The sequence below is a fragment of the Borostomias antarcticus genome, assembly GCF_949987555.1.
Source record: "Borostomias antarcticus genome assembly, chromosome: 7".
Classification (NCBI taxonomy): Eukaryota; Metazoa; Chordata; class Actinopteri; order Stomiiformes; family Stomiidae; genus Borostomias; species Borostomias antarcticus.
In genome coordinates, this window is record NC_140240.1 from 12,161,563 (window position 1) to 12,184,081 (window position 22,519).

General features: G+C 45.4%; 3 protein-coding genes across 3 annotated transcripts; all 3 read left to right on the top strand.

Moving 5' to 3' along the window:
• Positions 1–3,136: 3,136 nt before the first annotated feature.
• Positions 3,137–6,509, top strand: LOC311311097 (pancreatic progenitor cell differentiation and proliferation factor A-like; the record flags this gene model as incomplete). Its single annotated transcript, XM_084440738.1, has 5 exons — positions 3,137–3,236; positions 5,164–5,242; positions 5,632–5,703; positions 6,195–6,288; positions 6,404–6,509. Exons 2-5 carry the CDS (start codon positions 5,188–5,190, stop codon positions 6,507–6,509), a joined length of 327 nt encoding a protein of 108 aa, XP_084296864.1. The 5' UTR covers positions 3,137–3,236; positions 5,164–5,187.
• A 5,731-nt stretch (positions 6,510–12,240) lies between these two features.
• LOC311311508 (adenosine receptor A1) lies at positions 12,241–14,292 on the top strand (the record flags this gene model as incomplete). The annotated part of the gene is made up of 2 exons (XM_084441235.1): positions 12,241–12,596; positions 13,656–14,292. The coding sequence occupies 2 exons, from the start codon at positions 12,241–12,243 to the stop codon at positions 14,290–14,292; spliced, it is 993 nt and encodes a 330-aa protein (XP_084297361.1).
• Positions 14,293–20,387: 6,095 nt separating this feature from the next.
• rplp2 (ribosomal protein, large P2) lies at positions 20,388–22,233 on the top strand. The gene is made up of 5 exons (XM_084440578.1): positions 20,388–20,480; positions 21,135–21,258; positions 21,378–21,426; positions 21,586–21,681; positions 21,979–22,233. The coding sequence occupies exons 2-5, from the start codon at positions 21,136–21,138 to the stop codon at positions 22,053–22,055; spliced, it is 345 nt and encodes a 114-aa protein (XP_084296704.1). The 5' UTR covers positions 20,388–20,480; position 21,135; the 3' UTR covers positions 22,056–22,233.
• Positions 22,234–22,519: the final 286 nt, after the last annotated feature.

The window sequence follows — 22,519 nt, forward strand, 5'->3', positions numbered from 1 at the left end:
TGGTCGTGTCATGGTCAGGACATGGTTGTGTCTTGGTCAGAACATGGTTGTGTCATGGTTAGGGTTAGGGTTAGGGTAGATATCCCATCCTAGCGTCGCGACCCGCGCACCAGGGGGGATTTAGAAAACGACACTCACGGGCCCGTGACTACCCCCCCGCCGCGTCACGCTCGCCACATAACCCACACATCATACGGGCCCGTGACTCTCTCTCCCGTTTTCGTGATTTCGGCCTCCGTAGCGTCGCGACCGCGCACCGGGATTTAGAAAAAACCCCGCCGTTTCGTTGGTGAAACCGCACGAAACGTCGTCACTCGCGGGCCCGTGACTCTCTCTCTCTCTCTCTCTCTCCCGGTTTTTGTGATTTCGGCCTCCGTAGCGCTGACTTTTTGCAACGATAACGCCATCAGACCGAACTCACTCACGGCGCTGTGAGTCCGAGTGAGCCCCTACCCGTTCATTCTCTACGGGAGGCCGAGATCGCGAAAAAGGGTGCGGCCCCCGCCCTTTTTCGCCATCTCGGCCTCCCGTAGAGAACGAACGGGCCCGCGAGTTCACAAACTCACGGCGCCGGCAAGTGGGGTTGGTAACTCACGGACCCGTGAGTCTGTTAAGAACAGTAAATCACCAAACGATAGTAAACTCGTATCGTGTACAAAACGGTCTTTATCGTTTTGTTCGTATTTACTGCAGCCACAACCGAATTCTCATTACAACCACCGATTTTTCAAAGGTAAAACAAGACGCAACACGAGCGAGAAATATACAGAGGAAAAGGGTAGCGTGCGGCGTGTGAGCCTGTGCCTGTGTGTTGAGGGTTTAATTTTATTTAAAGTGAGTTTACTATTTAATTACTACACAATGCTTACATATTTACTACTGTATGCCTTCACAAGCCCTATTGAATTACTACATCCTTCTGTGTGTGTGTGTGTGTGTAGTGTTTTATCACTACTCATCACTATTGAATTAATTACTTTTCATTTCTACACAAACCCTTTTCAATCACTATTGAAACTCTACATGATTACCACTGAATTACTTCTGTTTACTATTAAGCAATGACTACATAGAACTACTCATTCCTTGACTTTTACTCTTAAATTGCAACATTCTTACACATTTGCTTCTTCATGTCTTCACAATTTATGATGATGAAAATATTTATGTGTATGCCTGTGCCTGTGTGTTGACGGTTTAATTTTATTTAAAGTGAGTTTACTATTTAATAACTACACAATGCTTACATATTTACTGCTGTATGCCTTCACAATCCCTATTGAATTACTACATCCTTCTGTGTGTGTAGTGTTGGTAAACACTACTGAGTGAACTCCTTCCCGTTCATTCTCTATGGGAGGCCGAGATGGCGAAAAAGGGTGTGGCCCCCGCCCTTTTTCGCCATCTCGGCCTCCCATAGAGAATGAACAGGAAGGAGTTCACTCAGTAGTGTTTACATACATCGCTGACCTTGATTTGGAAAAGGAACACAACGCTAGAGAACTCTCACCCAGACGCTGTTGTGTATCCTCTCTTCTCCCTTTCAATAATCCCCCCTCCCTCCCTCCCTCCCTCCCTCTCTCTCTACCTCTCTCTCTCTCTCCCTCCCTCTCTCTCTCTGCCTCTCTCTCTCTCTCTCTCTCTCTCTCTGCCTCTCTCTCCCTCCCTCTCTCTCTCTGCCTCTCTCTCTCTGCTTCTCTCTCTCTCTCTCTCTGCCTCTCTCTGCCTCTCTCTCTCCCTCCCTCCCTCCCTCTCTCTCTCTGCCTCTCTCTCTCTCTCCCTCCCTCTCTCTCTCTGCCTCTCTCTCTCTCCCTCCCTCTCTCTCTCTCTGCCTCTCTCTCTCTCCCTCTCTCTTTCTCTCTCCCTCTACCCCCCTCCCTCCCTCTCTGCCTCTCTCTCCCCCTTACTCTCCCTCCCTCTCCCTCACTCTCTTTCTCTCTCCCGCTCCCTCACCCTTTCTCTCTCCCCCTCTCTTTCTCTCTCCCTCTCCCCCTCTCCCTCTCCCCCTCTCTCTCTCTCCCTCTCTCCCCCTCTCTCTCTGCTACTATTTTTTCTCCTCTGCACCTCCTCTCCCTCCCCCCCCTCCCCCCTCCCTCTCTCTGGTCTCTAATCTCAGACGCGTCTCACCCAAGGTCTAAGAACATAATAGCTGAATGGAGACCCCCCCCCCCCCGCCCCCGACAGGCCCGGCAAACACGCCGGCTGTAAATGGAGGCTTCCAGGGCCGCGACACTCACCAACACCTCCACTAATTACGCGGCGGGGGGGTAGTCACGGGCCCGTGAGTGTCGTTTTCTAAATCCCGGTGCGCGGTCGCGACGCTAGGATGCACCCATCAGTGACCCATCAGTGAGAGGGAATGAGAGAGAGAGAAAGAGAGAGAGAGTGAGTGTGGGAGTGAAAGATTGAGAGAGAGACAGTGAGAGGGAATGAGAGAGAGAGAGAGAGAGAGAGAGAGATCTCGCTTCCTTTGTCAATGCTCTGTTTAGTTTGTACTAATAGCCAAATTATGTTTTTCTAATCTGAATGCATCACTCTCTCTTTCTCTCTCTCTCTCTCTCTCTCTCTCTCTCTTCCCCCTCCCTCCCTCTCCTCTCCGGGGGTGTTCTCAGGGCAGTATGGGAGAGAGGTTCAGTTCCATTTCGTTTTAGTAACGTGCTGCCCTTCCAACAAAAAGACTTCAGAGCAAAATGTCAAATGTTCAACTTCCTCTTGGGGCAGGCCAAAATGACCTTTTATATAAGCAGGAAGGCTCTTTTAATGTTACAAGATTGAAATCGATGAATAAGTGAGTAGCTGGAGGAGCTGGAGGGCAGCGTGACGGGCCACAGACCTCATCCTGAGATCAGGTGGACGGAGGGAGAGAGAGAGAGAGGGAGAGAGAGAGGGAGGGAGAGACAGAGAGAGAGAGAGAGGAGCAGACAAAGCATAGGTCATTAGCAATTCATAGATTCATCATGAATATCATCACTGACCGGACATACAAATGTGTCTCAACTCCGCCCATGCCAGCCCGTGCGACAGGCATCACCCTGTATACGTAGGTCTATATAAAGCAACCTGTTGGTCATCCTTCAGAGCAACAGGATTGAAGGAGCCAGAGAGACCTTAGAGGTCCTAATAGACATCCTGTTCCCTCAAATGGGTCTCAACAACTAGCATATATCTCTACTATCAAGCCTTGCCAGCCAACCTCCACCGCATTTGGTGTTATTCACATCTGCACCAATTAAGAGGTAAGATTATTGAGGAACTTACATATTAGCCCTTTCTGTCAAAGATATTTGTCCTGCTTTGTCAAAGTCATGCAATTTCAATTTTAGCAGTGAAACAGTTGATCGTCCATTGCGTGTATGTTCGACTATATTGAGACCAGTGTAATGAAATGATTAATGTTAAGCCAGCAATTCAGATCATCTTAGAATTAGATTCATTAATGTAAAGAGGAATTACAGGGACAGGAAATCCTCTCAGGCATCTTTAGATGTCTTTAACCAGCTGTAACCTGCACACAAACCTTAGTCCAGAAATAAGATGAGCTTGATTGTAAATAGAATAGATAGTCCTCTGCTGCCTCTCAGTTTAGTCTCAAACCACCATCAGAGGGGCATATCAATCAGGCCTTCCATATCAGTTGAATTGTTTTGATGTATTTTTTGCCTAAACACAGAGGGGATTGCCTCTAGGTTCATCCTGGATCTGTGATGTGTTCTACTTATGTAATACAGACAAGTATTAACTCACCTCACAATTGAAATCACCAGCCATCGGTATGTGTTGTCTGGAATCTGTGTATCTTTACCTACAATATATAGATATATACAAATACAGGATCAAATATGTAATATAGGGTTCAGAGTATTGGGTTTTGGATTGGGGGCAGCACCATTGTTTGCATGTTTCATTCCATTGCCTTCAGAGAGAGTCACGTGTGTCTATCAAGGTTAAACTGAGCGGTGAGATAAGGAGAGTGATTTTGTTCTCTGTGGAGAGGCTGAACACTATCAACTATGGCTCCTAGCCACACGGTCAGGATCCCGCTGGCCACTGCACAGGACTGTTCGTTTCCCTGTTTCCTTTGTTTCCTTATTGTTTTGTGCCACACACACTGACCCAGCCAGCCCAGTTACTTGAGTGAGTTGAAACCAGACTCCTAGCAGAGCGGCTGACCAGACAAGGCAAGGGCAAGTTTATTTGTACAGCACATTTCAAGAACAAGGCAATTCAAAGTGCTTTACATGAGACATTAAAAGCTTCAAGACAAAGTGCAAGAAACACATAAAAGGTCATATAAAACAAAATGCAAAAAAGGACATTTAAAACAAAATGCAGGAAAAAATAAAATACAGGAATACAAGTTACAGTGCAGTGTACGAATGAATAATTATTTGATTTAATAAAAAGCAGCGGCGAAAAGAAAAGTCTTGATTTAAAAGAACTGAGACTAGCACCAGGGGCAGGACTACAGTACTGGCCATGTGGAGCAAAGTGATCAGTAGTCTGAAGCACAGCAGGGAACAAGCTTTCTTTGAAACTTGCCTATGACAACACATTTGCTGTGAATGCTATACCTGGTTATCCAGAATGGTGCTCTGCCAGTCTGTTTTCTGTTCGTCACATCAGTATACAGTACCTACATACTGGGATGGAGGACTGTTAGTTTTTAGTCTGTGGTAAGGATACTGTGATATGCTGCTTTCAGTAAAAACCTAGCAGCATGTAACGTCTGGCTTCTGACCCCCCACTGTTCCTGTCCCTGTATCTCCCATTTATAAGAACCCATTAGGGTTGAACATTTCAAGGAATTTCATTAATCGATAACCGTTAAGCTTAACAAACAATGGTTGATTAATTGATAAGAACGTCCCGCGCCAGACTGTGCTTTGGTCGCTCCATTTTTATGTCTTTCTTCCGCTGTGTTGCTGAAATTTCCCAGCATCCCAATTTAGCCTTCACTACAGTACGTGGCGTGGCGCCCTCATGTGCAGTCAGACCTTAAATCATGATTACATTTTCACGCAGCTCCCGTTCCGTTCCATTAACAAGCAATTAAACGAGTAACCAAATTTTACTCAAGTAAATTCTTATCGCCAATTAATCGATAGTCGATTAACTGTTAACATCCCTATAACCCATCCTTCTCTTCTCTCTCTCCCTCCCAAGGTTTACTATCCTCCATCTTTGAAAATGGCCGCCATTCCATCCACTGGCTCCCTCATTGCCACCCATGATTACTACAGAAGTGAGTGTTACAGATCCTGTGGCATAAAAGTGGATATTGGGTTAATGTTCGGATCCTTGGCTCTATTTTCGACCGAGAATGGAGTTCTAGATCTGATGGGACCCTAGCCTGGGTCCAGACATTCAAATCCGCCCACTAAAAGCTTACTGATTGATTGATTGATTGCTTGATTGATTGATTGGTTACTTTATTGGAAATGTATTTATTAGGAAATTAAAATAGTCAGCATCACATAAAATACCAAAACACTTACGAAGTGCAACATACACACACACACTCTTGAAGATCTCATCGGAGTGTAACAAGCTGACAATTCTGTCTGCTATCAGGTTATTGGGACCCCATAAAAACACTGTATTCACTGCTCAGCATTCTTGTGTGTGTTTCAGGGCGTAGGTCCACCTCTAGCAACAGCTCATGTGGTTCTGAGTACACAGGGGAGGTCATTCCACACCACCCAGGTAAGGGTCAATGAACTACGCTCTGCTACCTCAGGGTGGTTGGTTGCCCCATCACTCCGAGGCTCCTGCAGTCGGTTAACACGGTCACAGCTTTTTTCGGTCCTGGCACTGCAATGGTGGAACGAACTGCCCACTGACGTTAGGATCCGTCTATCTATATTTTGCCACAGGTTAAAAACTCACCTCTTCAGGAAGTGCTACACAGATCCTTCCTAATTAAGCACCTATTGTATTTATTTTTTGCTACTCTTGCACTTTGGTTTTAGCACTACAGTAGATTATGCTCTTAGTCACTTGTTTAGAAAGGAGATGGACTTGTGAGTTCTGGTGAGTAGTAGTAAACTGACAGCCTACAGTAAATGCAATTATTGTATGTCGCGTTGGATAAAGTGTCTGCTAAATGACTGTAATGAAATGCAATAAATATTGGGATTTGAAAAATGTTGATCTCCCTGTGACCAGATTCCTAATGCTTGTTGTGTTCTCCTCAGGACTCCCCAGACAAGACTCTGGCCACTGGTGGTCCTCCTTCTTCTTCTCCAAACAGAACCAGCCAGGTGTGCAAAACGGATCAGAGTCCCAGAAGTGAGTCTTCAGACTTTTAAGAAACAAAATGTTCAGATAGACATGATTGACCTGGTGTGTGACATCATCTTCTTTGTTTTGTTCCTTGTTATAATAATGTTTCCTTCCACGGCAGTAATGGAACCTACACAGTGACCAACGGTCAGGTGACGTGCGTCGCCAAGGAGATGGCTCTGAAGAGTACGCTCAGTGAGAGCAGTGACTCTGGGAAGGTGGAGTGATGGAGGTCACGTTTCTTCTGTATTTGTATACTGTACTTATTTTTTCACGAACAAAAATTCCCAAAACATAAGAAGCTGTTTGTTTCTGCCATGATACTTTTTGCTGTTGAATAAACTAAGTGTTTATTATTATTAACTTGTGTGGTCTGCTGTATTTCATTGGCCTGGCTTACTCCTTACTACAGAGAACAAAGAACATTTTTAAAGGAGCGGTTCGGAATTTAGCATTATAAGCCACAGTAAATGGTTATTTACAATCATATACAGCAGCAGATACTGTATTCAGACCGAGAGAAGCATTTTCTACCATTAAAAAATTAGTGTCTCCAAAACTGCCAAAAAGAATGGGAAAACCAAGTTCTCTTTAACTCGTGTAACGTGCGATGAATGTGTGAAGGAAGAAGAAAATAAACCGATGGTAAACTCGTATCGTGTACAAAATGGTCTTTTGACCAGCTACCCGAGAACGAAAGAACAGTAGATTAGTTAGTGTTAAAAGTAATAGTATAATATAATATAATATATAAAAATAATAATAATAATAATATATAATATAATATACTTTCTTCTTCTTAATGTTTCAACTCTGGGGATTTTTTCAGGTTTTTTTTTCAGGTTTTTTTTTCAGGTTTTTTTTCGGGTTTCGACTCACGGGTCCGGTAGTTCCAAGTGACGTCTCCGGGAGGCAACATGTTTTAAAAACCAGTATTATTTAGTCTAATCTGTCTTTTCTGTATAACCTATATTTACGGTCTAACCAACTGTACTGCATATCATGTCTCGTACCTCAAAAACGGCCGTCGTGTCCCACCACTTGTGTACCGGTATATTCGATAAACAGTGAAACCCAATGTCGTGAAATACATGTGGTACTGTAACGCTTTTTATTTTCATTATTTTCACACACATACACATGCCGATTCCTATAAGACCTATAAGACTGTGCGAGCAAACACTTTCACAATGAAATGAAATTTTATAAAGATATATCCCGTTCCGGTGTGTCGGTATCTGGCACCGCAATCTGCTGTCGCTGCTGCGAGGGCTGTGGCGATGTCTGCGTCTGTCCCTGTCCTCCGGTCGCCGTTCCTCCGGCTGCGGTCGCGGGTAACACATTCGGCACCGGGGACGTCGCCACGGAGTCGGCCTAATCGGACAGCGTAAATCGCACAAGACGGAGAATACTAAACCTGAGCCACGAGTAACTCGTGTAACGTGCGATGAATGTGTGAAGGAAGAAGAAAATAAACCGATGGTAAACTCGTATCGTGTACAAAATGGTCTTTTGACCAGCTACCCGAGAACGAAAGAACAGTAGATTAGTTAGTGTTAAAAGTAATAGTATAATATAATTGGGATGACCATCTTGTGTCATCTCGTGTACTGAGTTTTTTTATTTTCAAAGAAATGTACAATACATACAAAATACGTAACACACAGTATATACAATACACATATATCAAAACTATAACTTTTTATTGTTTATACACAGAATCGCAGTCGAAAGAAATCAGTGTCCCTTTCTCCCCAAAAATATCATACAGCAAGCCAAACGCACACACAACTTTCGCACGCACACAAGCAAGTCTTCAGTCAAGTCCACCCTACAGTGTAACACCTTATCAGCATGCGTGTCACGGTCTTCGCCGCGGCCCAAACCGTGGTCCCGTCAGGCATCCACTGCGGGTTTTTCGACAGCCAGCTCTTGCTTTCGTCCATGATGATGTTCGCCGACATCTGTAGCATCGGCTGCTCGGCCAGCCACAGCTCGAACTGCCTGTTGGTGAGCCACACGTCCATCATGATGTCGTAAATGTCCAGTTCTCGCTGCGTGCCCGTGCACACGATCCACTGCCGGCAGATCAGCCACTGGTCCACGCAGTTGAAAAACACTGTCGGTCCCGGGTACAGAGCCGTCAGCTGGCACTGAAACTTGACGCGCGTGGAAGCTTTGGGTAAGATCCACATGACGTAGTCCAGCACGTCTGTGACCACTTTGTACACGGCCATGTGTTCGGGCCACTGGTAAATCAACACTTCGTAAGTATCCACCAGCGTGTAGTCCGGGTTCTTGGACAGCACCAGCTTGGTCGTCAGTTCTTTCATGCAGTCGAACAGAAAACGCCTCATCGTCTTCTCGCAGGCGATGCACGGGGACCTCCGCGAATACGGCACCATGTCTTTGGAGCCGGGCCCGTAATAATAGTATTGTCCTCTGCCCTTGGGTGCGCACACGTGATTTCGGACGGCCTCCAACTCGTCCGCGAGTTTGTCCAGTTTGGCTTTACGTCTTTTGCAGTCGTCGCAGTACTTTTCACAGTCGCGCTTGCGGAAGCAGTGTGCCGGGACCGCCGGTTTCGACGCGTCCCAGCAGACGTTGAACCTTTTCTGTTGTGTGGTCAACGGGGCCGTGCTGAAGGTGAATCTGATGTTTTTCAGCGTAGGCGGGCTGTCGTCGCGGACCGCGGCGGGTTCGGGACCGTCGCTTTCTGGCGACATGTCTTCGTGACAATACAGAGAGTCTGTGTCGGAGTCGTTGCCGGCGTCGTCGACCGCCGCCTCCGCTGCTTCGAGGAGCTCTTGTGCCTTTTTCGGCACCCGCAAGAAATACTTGACCGTGCTGGGGGCCCCGTAAACGGAGGGCCTGTTTTTTTCTTCGAATATAGGATCTTGGGTCTTGGGCGCGGCGAGGTACCGGGCGGCTAGAGCGGCCAAGTCATTTTTGGTCAAGATGGGCTTCTCGGACGGCCACCCCGCCGTCGCCTTCAGCTCGACCGTCTTTTTCCAGAGGTGATGGAAAATGTCTTCTTTGACGTGGGAGGGCGGCAAGTGGTCTTCGGACACGACGTTCTCTAGCTGCTGCGTCACGGATAGACTTTTGTCTTTGTCTAACTTGTCCACATAGTCCAAGTTAAACCAATTTTTTATGAAATACACGTCCTCCAGATGCCTGAAAGGCAGCGGAGCCTCCGGGTCGTTGCGCAGTGTCTCCCGTAGCTGTGAGATGTCGCTCGTCGTATTGTCGGGGCCGGGGGTGACACTGCCGGGGCCGCGAGTTAATGTGGCGGGTCCGGGTGCAGCTGTAGCAGTGACTGTGGCAGTGGCTGTGGCCGTCGAGTCTGTGTGGGAGTCGAACGGTTGGTGAGCCTCGTGGGTTGAAGTTTGTGTTGAAGCCTCGCGAGTGGGAGCCCGCGCCTCGTGGGTTAACGATTGTGTTGAAGTCTCGCGAGTGGGAGCCCGCGCCTCGTGAGTCTTCTCTGTAGCCCAGGTCAGGCGCTTCTGCCGCTGTTTCTGGTTCAAAAGTGGCTTGACCTGGGGAATGCGGCACCTGTAGCCCATTTCCTGCACACGCCTGTGCACGGTGGCTCTGGATGTTTCTACTCCAGACTCAGTCCACTGCTTCCGCAGGTCCCCCAAGGTCTGGAATCTTCCTCAGGGTCCGGTCACCTCTTCTTGTTGTGCAGCGTTTTCTGCCAGACTTTTTCCTTCCCACAGACTTCCCACTGAGGTGCCTTGATACAGCACTCTGGGAACAGCCTATTCGTTCAGAAATGTCTTTCTGTGTCTTACCCTCTTGCTTGAGGGTGTCAATGATGGCCTTCTGGACAGCAGTCAGGTCGGCAGTCTTACCCATGATTGCGGTTTTGAGTAATGAACCAGGCTGGGAGTTTGTGAAAGTGTTTGCTCGCACAGTCTTATACAGGTCCTTCTCAAATAATTAGAATTTTTTGAGATAGGAATTTCTTCTATCTCTACCTCCGGCCTCCTCTCTAAGCCGCTCTCGCCGACATACGGCCGAGATCGGGCCAAAAACACGTCTAACGGCGTTGCTGCGACGATGTATACACCCGTTCCTACAACGTTGTCTACACTTCCGTCGGTTACGTTTAATTTGTATTACAAAAAAGGCTCTTTGCGCAAGCATCGTAGTGCCATTTGCACGTTTGTTATGTTGCCTCAACTTCGATTTACGACGTTCGAACAACGTTTAACGCGGGACTCGCACACGAGTTGACGTCGACACTCGCGGGCCCGTGACTCTCTCTCTCCCGAGCCCGATCGTTCTCTACAGGAGGCCGAAATCACGAAAACGGGAAAGGGCCTCTCGCTATAAGGGGGGGTGTTTTTTTGCTACCCCCCCGCCGCGTCACGCTCGCCACATAACCCAGACCCTATCGGTTAAAAAAACATATCTGGTCGATCCCTAGTTACAACCCTGTTCTCTACTTGGTGCACAAGCAGATTGATATGTCATACTTCTGCAGCAACATTCTGTAGCTGCATTAGGCTCCAGTGGGCTGTGGGAGATTTATCGACTGACGCTTGGTGAGGATGTCTTAGGACGTCTGCCATTCATCGGCGCTGGTAATTAGCAGCTTGAGTGTAGCCACATTCCCTCTGGACCGCTACCTAGCGGATATGAGCAGTCATTATCAAATGTATTATCTATTCATACCATAATTTGGTATGAATAGAATTAATTAATTTGATTATGACCACTCATATCCGTTGCAGACCGCAGGGAATATGTTGCATGAAAGTGTTATTAATATTATTGTTATCTGTCTCTGGAGGGTCATCATGCAGCACTTTCATTACATTTCTACAATTTTTTTTTTTTTTTTTTAGATTGAGATTGTTGCAGAACACTGAGTTCTGGAGCACCCAGAATCTATAGAACCTGTCTGTGTCTCAGCTACTTGCCAACTGTCAGGCTTATCATTGCCCAGTTTGTCACACATGTGCTCAGAAATTTTACAGTCAATCATCTGCTACTATTGTTCTACTATTTTACTTTAATTATTGTAAACAGAACTTTTGAAATAGTCTTTTTTAATGTATTTTTTGACATTAACGTACATCCAGTTGCAATATCCAAATCATACTGGCAGGTATGATACACCTCTAATAAAAGTGAGTTAGTGTCTGCTCATCGACAAACTCTGAGACTGGCAATGTCCCAAAACAAAGCCCTTACTCATCACTTTCTCCAGGGAAAAAATAGTGACTTTAAAGCGTGTGCACTCCTTAATGTAATGAGACCTATCGCAAGGACTACTTCTTTAATGCACCCTTTGTGGAGGCCGCCAAGCCATGATTCTGATGGCTAACAGATGAGCAGCATCCCATTAAACCAAGCGAGACGGAACAGTCTTGAGTTTTAGAGTAATTAAAAGGTGCAGGCCTGTAACCAGATTCTGCAATGAAAATCACTGTCTCTCACACACACACATGCACACACACACGCACACACACACACACACTCACACACATGCACACACACACACACATACTCTGAGGCACTTGATTCTGCACCAGGGGAAAGGGTGGGGGGAGAGGGGGGTTGCTGCAAAAGAGAACGATGTCCCTCCCCCTCGATTTTAATGAATCCTCTTTGAGTGAGAGGATGAGAGAGCGAAAGAGCAGAGGAGAGCAGCCAGGACATCCAGTCAGCGTGGACCGGTGCTCGGAGAACATGCCGGAGATTCATCTCTCCAGATCCCTTCATCGATACGGGGGCCACTTACTGCATGGACGTGCGGAGGCAGGGGCAACCCACAGTAGTCCCTAGGGTCTCTCTCAGTAGCACAGAGACAGAGAGAAAGCATCGGACCAAAGAGGACACCATGCTGCATCCTTAGGACAAACTCAAAAAGGAGCCTGTACTTTACCTTTTAGAAGTCCCTTTTGCAATCTAAGGGAAGGTGAGGGAGATTTTTAGACGGCAAAAATGTCTTTCTCTCCCAGGATCAAACCACGGGAGCATGTGGACTTGATGTACATCTCCATCGAGAGCGCCATCGCCCTGTCGTCCGTGTTGGGGAATGTTCTGGTGGTTCTGGTGGTGTGTGTGAACCGGGCCCTGAGGGACACCACCTTCTGCTTCATCGTGTCGCTGGCAGTTGCCGACATCGCCGTGGGCGCCTTGGTCATCCCGCTGGCGATCGTCATCAGCCTGGGGCTAAAGACTCAGTTCTACACCTGCCTCTTCCTCTCCTGCCTGCTCCTCATCATCACCCAGAGCTCGATCCTGTCCCTGCTGGCCATCGCCATCGACCGCTTCCTGAGGGTCAAAATCCCCACTAAGTGAGTCCGCCCACCCCAACCTCCTCTGCTGCCACTGCTCTGGTCAGCTGTGTTGGTCAGACGTTGGTCAATTACATACTGGAGATCAAATACATGATGCATATATTTGAAAGTAGCTGAAGTGTTTGACAGTATTATAAAATTCATTACTGGAGTGTGTTTGGTTTATCTCAGACTAAATGTGTTTTGGGTCTGTTCTTTAGTTGTTAACTAAAATTATTTTGCAAATGCATTTGCCTGATTGGGTAACAATATATTAAACTTAAAGATACATCCGTATTGTTGTATGTTGCATTTTTGTTCAATTTCTGAACTAGGAGAATACTTTCTCCTACAGTACATGGAGACTACTATATGGTTGGATATGGATAAGAAAGAAAGAAATGAGTCACACTTGTTTGATTCAATTAGTTGAGTTAGTCCCCTATTTGTTTAAACTTGAAGGGAACTTCCAAGTTGTAATTAAAATACAGTTTGTATCAAAGTGATACCAAGGCAGTCCAGTCAGTCAGTCAGTCAATCAGTCAGTCAGTCAGTCAGTCAGTCAGTCAGTCAGTGTATCCGTGCTGAATTTCTGCAAGTCTGGTGGAGCTATATATCCAATGCAAATCAATGGGCTGGATGTCGATAGCTTTTAGGCAAATTAAACTGTTCCTGTCCGTCCAAACGACTGATTTTCAAGGCTAGATTGTGAGGCATCTTGTCTTTGGCAAAGCACCAATGCTTTCTTATTTATTGGTAGTGTCAGCAGCAGACAGGAGGAAGTTGTAAGCAGGAAAAGAGATGGGAACAGCAACTTCAAAGTACAGAAGATGGATCCTTTTCTGTCATCGATTAACATGATCTGTGAAAGGTGCCTCAGAGCACCTACAGTGTACGACAATATTACAAAATGTGTCTTGTATTGGGGAGTATATTGGAAATGTAGTGAATATGTTTTATGCTCAGTCTTTTTTTAATATATATCGTTTGTAACAGAATTAGTCAACCTAAGCTAGTTTATGAATGTAAGAATCACCGCCATGTCTACATTTGAATATTTCTTCTGATCGTCCTCAGGTACAACATCATTGTGACCCAGCGGCGTGCCTGGGTGGCCGTGTGTCTGTGCTGGCTGCTCTCCACCCTCACTGGCCTGGTACCCATGCTGGGCTGGCACAACCAGGACCTCCAGGGCAATCTGAGCGCTGGCGCCGACATCGTCTGCAAGTTCACCACCGTCATGCGCATGGACTACATGGTGTACTTCAATTTCTTCGGCTGGGTGGTGGTTCCGCTGACCGCCATGATCGCTCTGTACACCGAGATCTTCCGGGTCATCCGCCGGCAGCTCAACCTACGCGCCGAGGCCACCAGCGACGCCAGCAGGTACTACCGCAAGGAGCTGATGCTGGCAAAGTCCCTGGTGCTAGTGGTCTTCCTCTTCACCCTCTGCTGGCTGCCCATTCACATCATGAACTGTGTCGTTTTCTTCTGCCCGGAGTGCGGTATGCCCCAGACGGCCGTGTACGTGGGCATCTTCATGTCCCACATAAACTCTGCCATGAACCCGCTAGTCTACGCCTTCCGGATACAGCGGTTCCGTGCCACGCTGGTCCAGATCGTCCAGCGCTGCGTGTTGTGTAGGTCCTCGGACGCCAGTCCCTGCCAGACGGGGCTGCCAGCCCTGACGGAGAAATCAGCTGCCGACCTGTAGCACAGGCCTCTGTCTCCATGTGGACCTCCCTTTAAGATTTGTTGGAGTTAGACCATAGTACAGCTGTCAGACTCCTGGAACTGTGTGTCTGACAGGAGGGACAACAGGACCAGCATGTGTTCTCAGATTTGTAATGGTCCAATGGATGACAATAAAGCACTGCACTGACTTTGGATAAGTTAATTTGCATCTCATTCACACATTTGACCTCACAGTCCGGGGAAATACAGTCCTGGTACATGATCAACAACAAGTGCATCACATCCAGCCCACATTTGTTCAGAAACTTCTTTATTGTACTAATTCATATTGAATCATTAGCTATCTCATACGACTGCAGTGCTTTTATCAAATGTGGAACAACTTAAAAACAAATTAACAGAATGAACATTTACGCCTTCTTCGACTGGTATGAATGGAAAGAAAGGAAGACCTTTCTTTCAAAGAGGTTGTCCTCTAAATTAAACAAGTGCACGTGAACCTGTAGCTATTCCCCCACCCATGATGCATGTCATCAGCATGTACAGTTCTTGAATCTGTGGAGCGGGCTTTTCTACAGTCTGTTCTGCTTCGTCATCAGCTTGCAGTAACAGCTGTAGGATCATCTGGTTATAAAAGGTTGCTCTTCATAACGTTATTAACCTCACCTCACCTAGCATACCTTCGACTGTTCCTGTTTCCTCCCTCCATTTATACCGAAGAAGTTCTGTCTTTCCTCACATTTTTGTGATATTTAAAAAAAACTGGTTCAATATTGGGTTGATGGATGGGTTATGTCTTCCCCCCCACATACACTAGTGCACAGAAGGATGGATGGATGGATGGATGATGGATGGATGGATGGATGGATGGATGGATGGATGGATGGATGGATGGATGGATGGATGGATTGATAGAAGAGAACAACCATGACGGCTCCATGGGCACTGTGCTCTAGTGTTAGTCATGAGGAATAGTTGCAAGCTGCAACTTTAGAATAACGTCCCAAAAAGGTATATAACTCATGAACATGGTATTATCTAATATATTTACTGACCTTTTATAAATTAGTTGATAATAATTACGTACCAATTTGCTAATATAAAATCACATTTGTAAACATTAGCAAATGAGGAGTACTTGCAACTTTAGAATAACGTCCCAATAAGGTCTATAAACTATTGACATGGTCTTAACAAATATATTTACTAACCTTTACATTTACGGATCACGGATACAAGCGGCCGAAATGAGTTTTCTCCGGAGGGTGGCTGGGGTCTCCCTGAGAGATCGGGTGAGAAGTTCAGTCATCCGGGAGAGACTCGGAGTAGAGCCGCTGCGTCGAAAGGAGCCAGTTGAGGTGGTTCGGGCATCTAGTGAGGATGCCTCCTGGGCGCCTCCCTAGGGAGGTGTTCCAGGCGTGTCCGGCTGGGAGGAGGCCGCGGGGTAGACCCAGGACTAGGTGGCGGGACTACATCTCCGCACTGGCCTGTGAGCGGCTAAAGATTCCCCAGGCAGAGCTGGTTGATGCTGCTAGGGAAAGGGATGTCTGGGGCCCCCTGCTGGAGCTGCTGCCTCCGCGACCCGACCCTGGATAAGCAGATGAAGATGATGATGATGATGATGACCTTTACATTTATATGTTACTCACTTCTAAACATTTATTAATTTGTGTTTAGATGGGTCCCTTGATGGAAGGCCAAATGGGGCCAGCTGTAGGTGGATCAACTGTTAACAAATACTTAAAGGAAAATGCTCGTTTTTGACAACCTGGACCTTATTTACGACATATTATAAGAAGTTTGACTCACCGAGATCACTTTTGTGTTGTTCGGAGGCCTGTAGAAGAAATTTAAAATCCAGCGCGAGCCAGTATATCCATGTAATGGCGTCGGACGGGGCAAAGGGAATGCAGTTTCTCAAAATCCATTTTCGGCCGCTAAACGGTTGTTTTCATCAATCAGATTGGATGAATCGACAGTTGAGATTCCTCAACGCGAGCCATTGTTGTTTTTGTTTTCAAATACGGTGTCTTTAGCCTCTGTAATATGATCTTTACACGCCTCTCCCCCACTTGCTCCAGCACGCATGCGCACAGGCCAGCGCGCAGACTGGCTATTCTCCGTCTGTAGGCTACACTCGCGCTCACATTCTCTGCGCTACGATCGGATTGTTGGTGCCTAGAATATTGTGTGCAATATGGCTGAATATTTGTCAGATTTAGAGGATCTAGAAAATGAATTAGAATATGACGGACGTCCATATCGTTTTGAGCCAGAGTATACGGACGTCCGTGGAGAGCAAAGGAAGCCTGTGGAAGCTGAGATTTGTCCAGGTAGTCATTTTGTTTGGACAATTTGGGTACACGCAAAAACGAACCATTGCTGACGAATGACGACGACAATATTCTAGGCACCAACAATCCGATCGTAGCGCAGAGAATGTGAGCCGCGAGTGCAGCCTACAGACGGAGAATAGCCAGTCTGCGCGCTGGCCTGTGCGCATGCGTGCTGGAGCAAGTGGGGGAGAGGCGTGTAAAGATCATATTACAGAGGCTAAAGACACCGTATTTGAAAACAAAAACAACAATGGCTCGCGTTGAGGAATCTCAACTGTCGATTCATCCAATCTGATTGATGAAAACAACCGTTTAGCGGCCGAAAATGGATTTTGAGAAACTGCATTCCCTTTGCCCCGTCCGACGCCATTACATGGATATACTGGCTCGCGCTGGATTTTAAATTTCTTCTACAGGCCTCCGAACAACACAAAAGTGATCTCGGTGAGTCAAACTTCTTATAATATGTCGTAAATAAGGTCCAGGTTGTCAAAAACGAGCATTTTCCTTTAAGTCATTACTAAGTAGTTTACTAATTGCTTGTTCATGATCTATTAACCATGTATAAGTCATATTTTTAAATCATTAACCAACGATTAACCAACATTTAATAAGTCATGAATAACTCATTAACTAACAGTTTAAGGATGATCTATTAACTATTTATAAGGTATTTATTCTAAAGTGTTACCATACTTTACTGTTATTATCTTGTATTGTTATTTATATTGTGAATATACATTGGGTCTTAACCAATCATATTGTGAGGTTGTATAAATCCTGTTGTATAAATCCTGATATTCCTTCAGTGAAGTGAAAAGAAAATCTGTAGGCTATTATTCCACTCACATTTTCCGATAATTACTCTCTTTAATACTATTTTTGATATTTAATACGTCGTCATACTGTGAAACCATAATAAGTAAGTAAGTAAGTAAGTGAGTAAGTAAGTAAGCAAGTAAGTAAGTACATTTTATTTATACAGCACTTCTCACAGAGAGGACTCACAAAGCGCTTTATACAGGTTGAAATGCATACAAAGAATAGTAATAGTGGAACTGCACAGCAAAGTAATGCATTGTGTCCAGAGTCAGAGTCAACGCTTGTTCATAGTACTGGCCAACTGTTGTGGTCATGATCCAATTAACACAAAACAGCCCCCCTCCACTTCAAGCAAATTATCTCTCTCTCCCCCCCAACTCTCTTTCGCTCCATCTCTCTCTCTCTCTGACACAATTACTCATTTTATCTCATCGCACATCTTTTTACCATCTGTCACCTTGAGCCACTGACTCGATCCCTCCACACCGAGGGATTTCAAACTGCTGAGTGGGAGTCTTAATCGGCCTTCATCTTCTTAGCTTATTGTCCTAATCAGCCTGGCATTTACTGTCCTCCCTCTTTCCCCACTTCGACAAGCTGCCCCGAGCATGGATCCTGTTCTCCCTGGGGCAACGCAGGACAGACCAACACGTGGAGAGATGAACACACTAGCCTACTAAATGAGATCACTGCTACTCTTTTTTGAAAGGCAACTTTATAAAGGTGTTTTTTCTCCCTCCTAAACTAAGCTGTGATCTTGTTACTCTAGGCTTTTATAGCGAGCTCAGGGTATAAGATACTGAAGCCTTATACGGGAGCACATCTTGAGGAGGGACTCAATTAGCGGTAAGATTATCACCACGTGGACAGTACATATTTGTCTCTAGGCCTACATGATAATGATACACGATAACGTTCGACGTTCTTGCTGCACGATAGCATTCAATACCGTTTTGTGAAACTAACGTTTCCTATGAAAATTTGACCCAGCGGGATTTGTGAATTGACCGAGAGACGAGGTCTGACAGAAATGGCCGATGAGGACAATGCGGAGGAGGTGGAGGCGCCAGAGGAGGAGCCGCAGCCAGACACAGAGGAGGCGGCCATGCTGCACTTTGGGCGCTACAGTGAGATGCGTCACGCTGTGCCCTGGCAGCAGAAGAGTATGATGGAGAAGGCAAGCTATTACATGGACCGTTTCTTCATCGTCTTCTTCGTTGTCTTCCTCATAGTGGTGATGGGGGAGTTCTCCTACAAGATGTGGTATGTGACGAATGTGCAGAAGATAAAGGAGTTTGTTTCAGACCTTGTGTCCTGGCTGTTCACGTATGTGTCAGATCTTGTGTCCAGGCTGTTCACTCATGAGAAAGAGAAGAAGATTGAATTGTAGGCCTAATGGACACTGAGACAATGGCACAGGCGTTTGACATGCCACCTCTAGCCTACCATCATCTGCAATTCAGCAGTTATTTTGTCAGTTTTGGTTCCTTGTTTGTACTGAGATTTTTGGTCTACTAAAAAACAAAAAAAACTAAAATGTTTGTACAGTAAATGTGTGGTCCTGACAGCTGAGCCATGAAGATATGAATTCATACAAATAAAGAAAAAACTGTCATGATTAATAAGCACTGTCATGTTTGATGTGGCCATGGTTTGTTGAATGGTGTAGCTCAGTGATTCATTCAAGATTCAATATCTGTTCAACAACCTTTTTTGTGGAGGCCCTAGCCTACTGCTAAAACATTGTCCGCTTATCAACGGGTTCCCCCACATTGGGATAAAGAGTGCAAAGTAGGCTGGTTACAATCATTCTTTGTGAGCAGCTAGCTGCTTTTTTCATGGATCAATGGTTCAATCCTTCTCAAAACTGCACAGTAGGCTGTGTTCTCTTCAGTTTTACCTCCACAACCACAGAGCACTAAGTGACTGTGTCTCCTCTGTGGTGAAGTGCTTCCCAGCGTGAACCCAGGTCACCTGAGTTCCAAATGTCTCTCTTCATTAATTGGTTGATTTTAACTTCTGATAATATACAGCGGCATGCAAATAAGAAAGGACAACAAATGACAGAATCAAATGAGACAGAAAACTGATTCTATGGTGCTGATAGATTAAACAAAATAAATAATACTTAATATATATATTATTTTTTTAAGTTTGGCATACATCGTTGAATAGCTGAACACTGACCAATTATGTGAACCAAAATGGGACAGAATGCTTTTTTCATTTCTGTGCGACTTTAAGGTTTCTAGGTGTGGGTCATGAATGAGACCTCTGCTACTGATTTGCATGGTTGCGTGGGGTTCTGTGTTCTGGGCGTAGTGGTGACAAGCCTAGGCTACAGTAAGAGCAAGCATCCTGACTAATAAGCCACTGGGATTGCAATAGAATCTGATTAGCCTGTCAGGAAACTATACAGCTGGGAGGTTTAAATAATTAGCTTCTAATTTGATTCTAGGCTTATCAGCCTGGTCTGCTGTACAGTATGTAAAAACTGTGAAAACTGGCCAGACTTCATAGTATCCACAAAACATGAAATGTGCTCCTGTTACAGGCCTACTGTTCGCTGTGATTAATGGCTGAATACATTAATTTCTGGCTATTGTGAGTGAATTCGTATGAGCTATCATCAGCGCATCTAGTTAGAATAGAGCTAGCTCCTTGGATGCGATTATGTGTAACTGTCATTACTCAACTCCGCGCAGGACGCCATCTGCTACCCTAATGCAAGCCGGGTAGATCGCCTCATTTTTACAGTGACACGTCTTGGATTATGAAAAATAATCGAAAAAAACAAGCAGCTCAACATGTGTTCAATTTTCCCTCACAAAATATGAATATGCACTGAATTAATGATATATTTAGAGTAAGAAAAGGCTCGCTTGTGAAACCCATATATGGTATGGGCATGGACGATATTGATGACGATCAAAAATGGACCAATGACATCGACGCACTGAGCGACTCTATATCTTCCGGGCCATAAACCTCTCCCTCTTCCTCCGGACATTTCAGCGTGACCGACGTTTCGTGTCTATTTAGACTTAAAGTAAGTATTTTAAATAACGTCCTCAAACGATAATACGTTTTAATTGGTTAAGAATCGCATTAGATTAGTCCTCAGTTATGTAGCAAAACCGTGTGAACTATTTCGTGAGGGAGACGAACGGGCCGCCATGCCTTGTGGTTTTGGTGGATTAGAGGCGGAGACGTTACCGGAGAAGGCCACTTTAGTTTGGAATTGGGTTTTTGATCTACACAGTCCCATATGATGCTCATAATCGGTCATTTTACTAAGGGCCAAAACAATGGTGTCTTGTTTATGTAGGCTAGTTTAAATTTAGCCATAATTAGTTGACAAAAGTAGTAGGCTAGCTCGTGTCGGAATGCCCGCCCAGCTACATCTTCCATTCTTTGAGACACATACGGGCATTTTCCTATTAAATACACGTAAAAACACTTAATGGACACCTACCCACGTTTGCATCCATTGGCATATTATGGGCAAGTAGCGCGTGACGACACTAGGCAAAAGAATGGGGTTCAAGCAAATGTCAACCAGGATATATTACATTTCTATCTAACTGCAGTGACTATTGTGTAGTGCATCTCCCTCTTGACTCATTTATGTATTATTATTCAACATTAAGATTATACATCACATCAGGTACAATAGAGGATTAAATTGCCTACACTCTTCCAGAATGCGTTACGTGGCCGCTTATCTCCTGGCTGTGCTCGGTGGCAACACCAGCCCCTCATCCAAAGACATCAAGACCATCCTGGGCAGTGTTGGCATCGAAGCCGATGACGAGCGCCTGAACAAGGTAACAATCATTTAGAGTTAATATAATGGCCTAAGTCTTGTGTTGAGGAACCGTGCAGTCCATTCATATACCATGGACACTTTGTTTACGTGGTTTGTGTCGTGTTGATTTCTCAACAGGTCGTCAATGAATTGAACGGGAAAGACATCAATGAAGTCATGAACTCTGGTAAGGACAGCAGTTTTATTGTATGTTCTAATTGCTGAAGTCGTGGTTCAAATTAACTACTAATAATGCTGAATAATCTCTCCAGAGATTCGTGTTTTAATGGCATCTGTTCACCATTCTTACATGATTAAACAAACTCTTTCCTTTGTTTCTCCACAGGCCTCTCCAAGTTGGCCTCCGTGCCAGCAGGTGGCGCTGTAGCGGCCCCTGCTGCTGGTGGTGCCGGGCCCGCTGCAGCTGCTGCCCCTGCTGCCGGTAAGCTCTCCACCTCCTTTATCTCCTGCCCTCTCTCTCCTTATCTCTCCTCTCCCGCTCCCATCTCCTGCCATGTACTGGAATGACCCATGTCCTGTAGGACTGTAGATGCTATTTTTGAACTACCACTAACTTTTAACTTGACAGTTAATCCATTTGTCACCCATGCATACAGTGTGCTTTAGGAAATCTGAACTGAGTCTCTGAACCAAAGATCTTGAGAGGGTGTCAGTATTGAGGCCCAGAAGCCATGCTGATGTTGACGTGGTTCTCATGTAATTCTTTGTTTCTCCGCAGTGGAAGAGAAAAAAGAAGAGAAGAAGGAGGAATCTGAAGAGTCTGATGAAGACATGGGCTTTGGTCTCTTTGACTAATCTGTTCTGTCAGCTGAAAAAGCAATAAAAAAGGAAAAGGTTTACAGAAAGTATGTGATTGTTTCGTTTATCTTTAAATTTACATTGGGTAGGCTAAATGCTGATACATGATGGTGACAATTGTATCTCACGTGTACTGACAGATCAGCCTGAGTCAAAGCTGAGGGCAGCCTTCGCTGTAAGAATTGAGGTCTAGTAGAGTAAGCAAAAGGAACTGATTGCCTACCAAACCTGTGATTGCCTACCAAGCCTGTGACTAAATTCTGTTTGCAATACTTTCTGTGCTTTATCGATCTTGTGTGGAATAATGGAACCAACAAAGTATCTATTAAAATTGTATTTTAACCCTGATGGGGTGCCCACTACCAGTTAGGAGAGGATAATGGTGACACCCAGTGGATGGATAGTGCCATGTGATCTGTCTCTTGGAGTCTTATAGAAAAGTACAGGACAATTATATGTCC